Source organism: Pyxicephalus adspersus, chromosome 6 (assembly GCF_032062135.1).
Source record: "Pyxicephalus adspersus chromosome 6, UCB_Pads_2.0, whole genome shotgun sequence".
Lineage (NCBI taxonomy): Eukaryota > Metazoa > Chordata > Amphibia > Anura > Pyxicephalidae > Pyxicephalus > Pyxicephalus adspersus.
The window spans coordinates 8,709,645-8,721,500 of record NC_092863.1 but is presented as its reverse complement, the minus strand read 5'-3'; the positions used below and the strand labels follow the sequence as shown (position 1 = coordinate 8,721,500).

The 11,856-nt window shown below is 37.9% G+C and overlaps 1 protein-coding gene across 2 annotated transcripts in view; it reads left to right on the top strand.

Annotated features, from left to right (window-relative positions):
- The window catches only part of OSBPL2 (oxysterol binding protein like 2), a 74,277-nt gene that overhangs the window by 42,694 nt on the left and 19,727 nt on the right, over positions 1–11,856 (top strand). Inside the window, exons 1-3 of one of the 2 annotated variants that reach the window (XM_072414454.1) lie at positions 1,372–1,465; positions 2,159–2,297; positions 9,519–9,651. In XM_072414454.1, coding sequence (XP_072270555.1) covers positions 2,261–2,297; positions 9,519–9,651 — 170 coding nt within the window. In that variant the 5' untranslated portion in view covers positions 1,372–1,465; positions 2,159–2,260. Of the gene's footprint in view, positions 1–1,371; positions 1,466–2,158; positions 2,298–9,518; positions 9,652–11,856 lie in introns of those variants that run through there. The other variant, XM_072414453.1, reaches the window with a different exon arrangement.

The window sequence follows — 11,856 nt, the reverse complement described above, 5'->3', positions numbered from 1 at the left end:
CTTATTTTTCATTTTTACCTAAAAAGGGGGGGCTGTCTTATTTGATGGCCGTGCCTTATCATCGGGGAAACACGGTAACAGGTAAAGAAAATACACAGCTAAGGTCATACTTACCTAAAAGAACATCTGAGAAATGAACAAATAAAATAAAACAATCAGATGAGAACCGGTATTGGCGGAGCGGGGTGACTGTTGTAATGGTGAAAACAATACTGAAGCGTACGGCTCGGCAATGGTTGCCTCCTATAACTTGAGACTACATTGACGGCACGCTGCGCCTCCCTTGTTTTTCTGTCTCTAATACAGTGCAATATATAGACACAAATTGTCTTTCAGAATTTATTAGAATACTATTTTTGTTTTATTAATAATAAAACATAAAAATTGCAAATAATGTCCAAATTTTTCTGTGGACCAACAAATTTTCTGACGGACCACTGGTTGGCGACCACTGCTCTAGAGTCAGGATAATTTACATTCCTGGTGACCATTGCCACTACGTCAACACAAGGAGTGAAGGGAAATCTCTCCAACAGGCATGGCCAGCCAAAAACGTAAACCATTACTGGTTTTAAGCATTCCTCTCTCTTCTCAAAAAAAAAAAAAAACCTAAAAGAAGGGGGGAAAGTCATACGTAAACTACAGTATACACAACACTTGCTGACCCATTTTCATGGTGCCCTTTGTAAAATTTGGCATATCTTGTTAGCAATTTTGAAAGGCCCAGGTCCTTCTTGACAGTGAACCAAGTCTCCTATTGTTTACTTGGCAATGGCTGCTTTAGGACGCTAAGATTATAAAGATAACAGGGAGCTGAAAAACTGCAATACATTTATACTTCTCTTGTTTAATCCAGTGTTTGTTGTTGATAAATGCTGTTTAATATAAGGTGGATGTTAGGAGAGTGGTAATAAAAGCAATGCTGTAATTTGAGAATCGTGGCAATGTCTGTGCCGTTTCTCGCCACCCGGGAAATATAGCAATACAAAGTTGGTTGAAAACTTTCTTCATATGGGCTGAATCGTTCCATTATGGGTAAACAGCAAATTGTTGTTTATTGGTCATTGGATCTGTAATTTTATTCAGCCGTTCTTGTGATTCACACACCTCTGATATCTTATATATAGATATTAATATCTTCTGGGTTATTACTATTGCCAGGGTCAGTTTTTTACTGGATAGAGGTGCTAATGCAGATTCCAGTCTGGAGGCAGGGAGATGACATAGAAGGATGCAGAAAGATAAACCAAGAAGACCTTACACCTAAATAGCAAGAATTGCTGTTTACATATACCTCCCTTTTCTGGAGGAGGGAATAAAAAGAATTGTATGCTCACGTTTTCAATGTTTCGCCTTAGGTGCATATGGGTGGCAATCTTATCCTCCTCCCAACGAGTTCTGAGAAATGCTGAGTTCTCACTAAAAAGAACTACCAGCACTCATCTCCTGGTATAGGAGAGCAAAGGTAAACAGCCAGACCTACGTGTAATGCAGTCTTCTCTAATTATATTCTTCTTCCTGTTATCTGTTAGTCTGTACAGCAAAAACATTGCACACAATCACAAATTGATTGGCTGGTAAAACAATAAATATTTATGTAGTGATTTGAGCTTTTTTTGCTTTTAAGAACATAGAGAAATCACAAAGAGGTCCTGCAGATGCTAATGCTCTGATGTCTTGTTCAGGGATGGGCACATTTTCCCTATCATTGCTAGCGAGGTATCAGACTGCCTCCGGCCACGCTCATGTTTAAACATTATTGCACATTTCCCTATGGAATTATGAATTTGTTTAGACGAGGATGATTTAGTTAAAAGGAATCCTTGCCTTTATCTAGATTAGGAAGGGCCCTGCATAAAAATATTTGTACTTCCATCAGCAATCTAATCACATGAAATCTAAACTGGATGTTAGTTTGCTGTTTCTGCATTTTACTCTTGGGTAACTGGCAACATGAAACTTTACATAAGCGGTAAGATGGATTGATCTGATGATGAGGAAACAGCAGATAAGGATCATAGCTCTGTCATGCTTCACCCCTTCTGGGCTGAAATAAAAATAAATTGACAGAAAAAAGATCAGAAAATGTTTAAATCAGTTTGGTGCATTGATAGGAGTTAAGTATTGAAATAAAACTTTTTTTTTTAATCTCCTGCAGGGAATTTAGGAGGGAACATTCCCAGATATCACCCAGCTGGATTGCTGAGATTCAAGAAGATGCAGTGATTGTTCCGGTCAGGTGAAGATTTAGCAGAACAGAATGAACAGCGAGGAGGAGTTTTTTGATGCCGTTACAGGTAAATTTCAAGCTTATGTTTTCCCATATAGAGACTTTTTTGGGGGCTAAATAGTAGTAAAGTGTATTTGCTACTTAGATCTCTCTAGAAGTGGGCCACTTCTTCTCCCTATAAAGTAAAGTCTCAAGCATCATACTTCTGACACTATCAGCAATCTAGTCCTGTCCTGATACAACAGTCCAATCTTCACTAAAGTTCCACAATTCCATTGCCCCTCATGATTCCATTTCCCCTTCTGCAATATTCACTTCTACCTGATCCAGGAAATTGTCAACTGGTTGCCAGGAATCCCGGCCTCTATTCCATGTTCTTGGAATGAGCAACTCGGCCCGTAATGCCGACAATTATTATGGCCAAAGATTGTATTCAAGAAGGGTAAAGATGGCAGGTTTAATTCCTCTTTAAGTAGAGGTGTCTAATCTGAGTATATTTGTCTATCTATGGTCACTCCTTTATATACACATAAAAGTGAGCAGCTGACTGATCTCCTATTGGTGATTTTTTTTTAAAAAACTTTGTTCCTGTGTGTATTTTAAATCCAATATATGCATACATGTCAGGAGCCATATTTGATAATTACATCCACGGACTTTGTTTCCTGGTTTTGCTGGCTTTGCTGTCTCTTGAAGGAGAACCACAGTTCTGCCAAAAAAATATTGCAATTAGGTTCATCTACATCACCTTCTGAAATAAATCACACTTACCTGCCTGTCTCTCTTACGCGGGAGTTACAGTTAGGTCCATAAATATTTGGACAGAGATAACTTTTTTCTAATTTTGGTTCTGTACATTACTACAATTAATTTTAAATGAAACCGCTCAGATGCAGTTGACCTGCAGACTTTCAGCTTTAATTCAGTGGGTTGAACAAAAAGATTGCATAAAAATGTGAGGAACTAAAGCGTTTTTTTTACACAATCACTTCATTTCAGGAGCTCAAAAGTAATTGGACAATTGACTCAAAGGCTATTTCATGAGCTGGTGTGAGCAATTTCTTTCCTTATGTCATTATCAATAGAGCAGATAAAAGGCTTGGAGTTGATTTGAGGGGAGTGCTTGTATGGTACATCATGAGAAAGAAACAAATCACTGGTGAACTCAGCAACGCCAAAAGACCTGGACGTCCATGGAAGACAACAGTGGTGGATGATGGCAGAATCATTTCCATGGTGAAACCCCTTCACAACAGCCAACCAAGTGAACAACACTTTCCAGGAAGTAGGCGTATTGATATCCAAGTCTACCATAAAGAGAAGACTGCATGAAAGTAAATACAGAGGGTGCACTGCAAGGTGCAAGCCACTCATAAGCCTCAAGAATAGAAACGCTGGATTGGACTTTGATCAAAAACATCTAAAAAAGCCAGCACAGTTCTGTAAAAACATTCTTCGGACAGATGAAACTAAGATCAACCTTTACCAGAATGATGGCAAGAAAAAAGTATGGAGAAGGCGTGTAACAACTCATGATGCAAAGCATACCACATCTGTAAAACATGGCGGAGGCAGTGTGATGGCTTGGGGGTGCATGGCTGCCATGGCACTGGGACACTAGTGTTTATCCATGATGTGACACAGAAGCAGTCGAATGAATTCTGAGGTGTTCAGAGACATACTGTCTGCTCAGATCCAGCTAAATGCAGTCACATTGATTGGAAGGCGTTTCATAATACAGATGGACAATGACCCAAAACATACAGCCAAAGCAACCCAGGAGTTTTTTTTAAAGCAAAGAAGTCAGTCACCTGATCTGAACCCAATTGAGCATGCATTTCACTTGTTGAAGACTAAACTTCGGACAGAATGGCCCACAAACAAACAGCAACTGAAAGCCGCAGCAGTAAATGCCTGGCAGAGCAATAAAAAGGAGGAAACCCGGCATCTGGTGATGTCCATGAGTTCAAGACTACAGGCTGTCATTGCCAGCAAAGGGTTTTCAGCCAAGTATTAGAAATGAACATTTTATTTTTTGCTTTTTAATTTGTCCAAATACTTTTGAGCCCCTGAAATGAAGTGGTTGTGTTAAAAAGAAGGCTGTAGTTTTCACTTTTTTATAGAATCTTTTTGTTCAACCCACTGAATTAAAGCTGAAAGTCTGCAGTTCAACCGCATCTGAGTTATTTCATTTAAAATTTATTGTGGTAATGTACAGAACCAAAATTAGAAAAAAGTTGTCCTTGTCCAGATATTTATGGACCTAACTGTATGACATCCCAGTCCGGTCAATAAAGATGGTCAAAGATCAGAACCTGGAGAAAAAGAAGATGGCGGCACCCACAACAGAACAGGGGAGTGCATTTAAAAAGAACTGATTGGGCAGGAAAGGTTATTTTATTGCAGAATAGATATCGCCTGTCCCTTCTGCCTTAAAGGACCTGACTGATCACAGAGTTTAGTTCCACTTTAGGCTCACCCATATTGCTTTGAATATTCTTTATTATTTATTACATGTTTACTTGTGAAATAGTGAAAAAAAAAACAATAAATTAAAAAAGGATCAACTTCAAAACACAACTAAAAAAAAAAAAAACATTTTATTTTCCTTGTATTATTTAATAACAGGATTAAACATTTTAAATATACGGTTTATGTCACGCATGCTGTATGTGTGATCAGGCTTCCTTAACACTTTTACACTGCCATTAGCTTTGACGCTACAACTTTATATATTATCTAAAGGTAAAAGCCCTTTGAATAAATATTTCATTTTCCCCCGGGTTGTGCTCCAACTCAATGAATCACTGTCTTAGTTTGTGAAGTGCTCCTCATATTACTGCAATATAATAGATATTGGGGTACTATTTAACCTCTGCCATCAATTTATTAGGCTTCCTGTGATTTCTTGTTGAGATTAGGATTTAAGGATTGAGCTAAACTGCTGTGGTGGCAGAAGAAAATCAGAAATGTACAAAATGAATGGAGCTATCACCATTACACTTAGTAATGGTATTCCATTTTCTGCACAAACCATCCCCTATCGGTCAGTGTGATATAGCGGAGAGGTGGTAAAAATGTGTCCCAGGTACTGAACAGGCAGGTAAAGTGTTTAAATATAATAAAATGCACAGGCATGTCCAACTTTTTTGTGTGTTTCTTTTTGGGGTGGGGGGGTTATTTTTAGTGACAGATGAATGAACGAGCGCTGTACACACAGCAGCAGTTCTGTTCTATGGAGAAGGGAGGGGGGAGAGTGAGTGAGAGGCATCCCGCTGTGCTCCCATGGACCACTGACATTTTTTGTATCATTTGTCTATTACTATGGACAAAACAGAAAGTAGAGAAATCTCTCCATTGTCGTCATTGAAAAAATGTATTCTTCTGGTGACAACTCGTTTGGATTTTCCTATCACTTAGTGACTGTTGTCACCAGGACAAACAGAGAGAGTGAATCTCCCTGGCATTGACACGGACAGCATATTACAGGGATTCTTGCCTATTTCTTTTAAAAAAAGTTTTAATGCTTAGACACACTTATAAACTTAATAAACTTATACTTTTAAAAATGTTATTTTATTTTCTCAAACAATACATTAGTTTTTAAATAGTTCTGAGATTCTCTTTAATCTTCTGCTGAAAAATAATTTAATATATTCATAATATAAAATGCATTATACCTGTGGAGCTTCCTTTTTTCTCATCATTTCTAATCTCATGTCCTAGCTCATATTTCATGCTTCTAGCCCAGCTCTCCCTCCATAGTCTGTGAGAATTTGTAGAAATGATCTACAGCATACCAAATGCAGTCATCCTTTTACTTTAACAAGCTCTGAATATTCAGAATAAAGTACAACACTCGCAGCTCTTGTCAGAAAATGCAAAACAGGTAATAAATGAATACGTAAAACAACTATTTAGCATCTGCCAAAAGAATTTTAAGCGTGGATCTCTGTCCCCGAATAATATTCTCATCACCTGAAAAGCAAAGTACATTTCCAGGGACGACCAAAGAATTGTTAGAATTTATGCGTACTTTGGTGCAGCGCTGCCCCAGAAAGACCTTTTGGCTTTGGGTATTGGTACTTTTATCAGCACCAAGCTTTTTCCAGACTTTTGCTGTTTAATATTTTATTGGTTTATTTTGCAAGTTGTGAAATAGTCTCTGTGTAAATGCTTATAGATCTGCAAGGCCTATTCATCCTCTGGCATCAGAACCTGGTACTGCATTTACTGAAAAGTGCGGTAAAAAAAAAACTAATACTAAAAAAATACTGCATTAGTAAGCTCATTAATTTGTTATGAAAATCTATGTAAACCAAATCTGTTGCTCTTTCAAAAACAGAAAAAAATCTCATTGCCTACTGTATTCCAGAGATTTTCCTCCTAAAGAGTCTTTACCATTCAGTGTACTTTTGGTGGTGTTGGTTATCTGGTCCCCTACTTCATTCTTTCTGCCAGCCCCTGTTGTTCTTTCTGCCAGCCCCTGTTGTTCTTTCTGCCAGCCCCTTTAGCATTACTGGGTCCTAGGGATCAGAGAATAAATCACAGAGTGCAATGGAGGATGTCGGCATCCCCACACTCCTACAGGTATTAGATTAATAGGTTTTTCAGCAAGCTTTTAATAGCTATTCAGATTCCTGCTCCTCCTCCTGGTCATTCTTCTCTGTTTCCTGGTCAGTCCCACCCTCTGGGTGGCAATAGAGGTATAGAGCTATTATTTTATTTTTTACTGTAGCAAGAACCTTCTTTTAGGACGTAAATACATTTGCATCCTAGTTTATGTTCCAAATTGCCTCTGGATATATACAGAGTTTGCAAGCTTGGCAAGATCACATTGTAGCCTTAGTTAACTTTTAGTGTGCGCATTCTGTTTATGGTATTCTTTTTCCATCATGGCTATTCTCCTCAAGTTTGCACAGCTGACCATTATGAGTGAATCTTTTAAATGTGAAATTTTTGCTTAACCTGAATGCAAATGATTATTAGGTGTCTGAGGATTGTTGAAGGTATTTAAAACTAAAGTGATATTTTAGAAAAATATCTAAGGCATTGCTGAAGTACGACCTTCGCCTAACAATCTGCCATCCCTACCTCCACCATAAAAGTTTATTTTCATATTACAGCAGGGCAGTTTTGCTTTTCTTGATGTATTCTTTCAATATTTATCCCAACAAGATCCCTTTATGATAGTAATGATGATAGAAACTTGGGTTTAGAGATCCGTCTGTGCCAAAGTCCACAGGGGTTAAAAAAAAGTCACTAAAATATCAGTTTTGGCTAAAATCCCTGTTTAAGGGTCAATCCCATGCAAAAGGAACATTGTGCAATATTACAGGTATATCATCAGTTTATAATCAGTAGTAACAACACCCATTAATGAGTTCTGCAAGCCTGGATTATGAATTCATAAAGCCTGGGAGCAGATTTATCCTGGGAATACCTGAGACTGTATTATCATCTTTCTGTAATTCCGACTATACTGTTATCTGTCTTATCACTTTACATTCTGTGCTTGTACATTGACTGGTATTATAAAGTCCATCTTTTGTCTCTGTACATCTTATCATAACTGGTAAAAATCTGAATTGGCACTAAAATGTTTGTTGTGGAATTGCCAGCCGACTTTTCACAAACATATTTCAATGTTCAGTGTCAATGTCTGATAGTAACCTCAGTATTCATAACACAGTGAAAGAACCAAACATTCCAGAAAGTCATATGGGAATAGAATATGTGGTACGTCTGTCAGTTGTGGTTTGTTCTTCATCCCACAGTTACATAACTGAACTTCTGCTTTGTGATACAAAGCAAGGCATTCACTTTAACTTCTTTTCCAGCCACCCATAGTTTCCTTTCACTTACCTGTTACTCCATGAGCAAAAGGGTAGTCCTGGGTAAACTTGCTCCATTCATAGGTTACACAGGACAGGGGACTGACCATGAGACACTTTCACACGTTCATCTCTTCCAAGAACTACCACATTAGTCTCCCGACACTAAACAGAGTGACAAGAATGCTAACCAAAGGTAATCATATGCTGCTTAGGACACGGAATTAGGGTAAAGCATTTTGCTTTGTCTTACATGAACAGAACTCCACCAAGAAGCAGAATTATACAATAAGTTGTGGTTGTTGTTCAAGAAATATTGCAGCACTCTCAATTTACATTTAACCTTTATTTTATCTTAAGAAGAAACCAAATGGCCCTTGTAATAGACAGGATCCTTACGCTGATATATTAAATGTGATTGGATAATGGACCTACAGATGGACTTTTATGTAGTGGTGTTCAAATATCACTGTTCTAAACTGACGTAATAAGGATGGTCAATTAAATCCTGAGTATGGCTTGCATTGATCTTACTATACCCTTTATTAGATCCATTACCAAAAAATATTTTTTTTCCCTTTGATTTGGCATGCTTGACACTGCTCTTCATTATTTATTATCGGAGCACTCAGTTGCACTGATTGGCCAATAGTAATTCAGACGAGGGCAATCCAAATCTGGCTTTTCTATGTCAAAAAGTTCTGTTTTTGGGTCACACAGTGGCTTTATAAAATATTACAAAACATAAGAGTTTCATGCCTTTTTTTTCCACCCAATGACGTGACTCTGCTTTAATAAAAAGAAAAAATTATATGATTTTTCCACACTTAAAACTTTTGTCAAACTTCATTAATAATTATTTACTGATTCTTTTTCATTGATATTATAATAGGATATTTTCCTGCACTGAAATGTCTAAAGATGGGTATCAAGTGAAAGTTTCAACACTCCTTGTCGCAGTATGGCATGATTAATGTACTTTATACTTCATTTTAGTTGGAGTTCTGCTTTAATGTTTTTACTGTGGGTTAAACGAACTTAGATTAGATTTAATTTGGCGTACCGAATATGTTTGTCAAATGTAATGTTAAATATCAGAATGGTATGTGTGCCAATCATACATAATTTAACGCATCCAGCACTGTAAACACATTACAGTATCATGGTATTAACCTTTATATTGTGCATTTTCCCTGCATATTAAGGTAACTTTGCCAGAGTCTTATCAGCATTTATCATTATAAAAGGAATGTGTTTGTTGTACCTGTAAAAATATGTACACGACATATGAAGGCTGAAGTTGTAATGTGCCAGGGCGTTGTGTCACTGTTTCTTGCACAATATCCCTGAGGCTTGTGAAAAAAAAACACAAATAGGCTGACTTTCTGCTTCCTCCGAGGAGATCAGAGTTCAGTGACATCTGAACGTCACACTTTCCATCCTCTCCCCAACAGGCACAGACTCAGACAATTCCTCGGCAGAATTTGCCGACACCAACCAGCGACTTGCCGACATGACCCTCACCAACCAGAGCATGACTCCCGATGAGGAGCGAAGTCTCCAGGAGAATGGAGTGAAGAAACACAGGTAACTTATTTTATTTATAAGTATTATCATTTCATTTATTGTATGAAAGAGGAAAGGGAAACATTATCACATTGTGTGATGTGTCGCAGCTTTTGAATTTAGAGCTTAGAATGCTTGTTTTACTCTAGACAGAAAAGAAATTCCGGTGAAGTGTAACTCATTTTACTGCCAAACTGCTGGAGAATTGTAGATTGTGGAATGTAAAACTTTTTCATTCTGTGACAAAATAAACCAGTTTGTTTCTCATGTCTGTAAGGGCTGGTATAAGTGATGGTATAGTTGTAGATTGAGGGTGGTGGGTTGTGTCTTTTCGTGACTTGATAATTCAGCAATGAGTTCTCCCATGGTCACTATGAATTTGTGGGTCTTTATGCAACATTTCATACCCATAACATATGTTTCCATAACATAAAATAAATAGAAAATCCAGACGGTATGGAGCAGGTGTACAACGTTGGAATTCAATGCAGAGATAATGGGAGCCCCTCATAATGTGGCACAACAGTTGTACAGACCTAAGAACTAAAGAATAATTGTAACCCCTTATACGGGACACAGACGTTTTGTAAACCTAGGACATCAGCATAGAGATCCCACCAATAAACTCTCAGAGACATCCAAGAAATTGGCAGGAGTTAAATTTTAGAGCATCCACCTAACACTGAAATATCAGATTCGCCTTTAAAGTGTACCTGTGATAAGTTTAAAACCAGTAAAATACTTCTCTAACTGGAGAGTAAGTACCCAGAGGACTTGAAAAAATGTTATTAGAAAACTTGTTTTAGTGTATTAAAGCAAACGTGCCCTGTTAGGTTCACTTGGGCTTTTTTCAGAGCTCCTGAAAATAGGGTCACTATTCAGCGACTTTATTCCCGAATTTGTACTTGACCCTGCCTCCTATCACCCTCCAATTCTCGCAACTGGTCTTGTGATGGGTGGCTTCATTAACCAGTGGGGAAGTCCTTGAGACGTGAGGATGTACCATGATGAAGAATTTCAAGATGGCAATTTTTGATATGTACGGCTGAGGTCCTATGTATGCTTACTGAGTGTCAAGAAACCCTTCCTTTCTATTGTAGTCACCATACCATAGGTGGATCACATTAGAACATTCATCCTATGGATCACATAAATGCAGAGCAATGATGACCCATGATTACAGGGAGGCTCTATAGACAGCAATCCCACTTAGCTCTAGTTTTGTCTATGCTTGCCACATACCACACAGTTTACAGTCACAAAACACCAGCCTTTAAGGTTTCCCTATACTTGCCATACATAGATAAAATAAACATTTTGACGCTAAGAATGCCTAACTCAGGAACCAAAGAAACCATTGTTCTAATTGCGCATTAGGAGCTTTCCTTCCTGCACTTTGTGTCTCATTTGTAATAATGTGGTGGTGATGGAAGGTGAAGAGAATGGGCTTTGCTTGTCCCAAAGTTTTAGGACATAATCGGGAGTTCTGATTTGCTTTAAGTTTTACTAAATACATGTTTGTTTAGGAAGTGAGAAATTGTTAGGTTGCCCACATAGGTCTGCTGCCTTGTAATAGGAATTGAATAGTGATGTCACTGGGTTCCACGATTGAGTTCAGGGGTTGTAGAGATTACAGCTGGGAAATACCTTCTTTTCTATTAATAATAGACTGAATTCATGTGTTTTATAGTCATGCTGATAAGACAAAGTAGTATTATTGTTTTTTTTTTTTGTGTTATTGCCCAAGTTCCTGGGACTAGAACTTAATACTGAGGCCACCAGACCATGCTGGGGACATCTCCACCAATTACCCCAAAATATTCTTTAAGGAGAAGTTAACTCTAGTGGAAAATCAAATTTTATCCCACTGATTTATTTTAGCATTGAATTTGTGAATTAGTTGTTATGGGTTAACTTCCCCTTGGAATTGTCACATAAATACACTTTGCTTCTTCTTTTGAGCAGTTGATCTTTTGGATTTCACCTTTAGCCTGGAGGTAAAAGGTGATGCCTGTGTGTGATTGTCTCTGCCCATGTATGAATGAAAGGCTTCAACCTGACCTTAAATGTCAGTGGTCTTATCTTCACCTTTCTGCTCTGCTGACCTGGCAGTGTAAAGATTTTATTGCCCCATATTTGTTGCATCAAGTGCCAACTGCTCCCCTTATTATTATTATTATTATTATTATTAAACAGGATTTATATAGCGCCAACATATTACGCAGC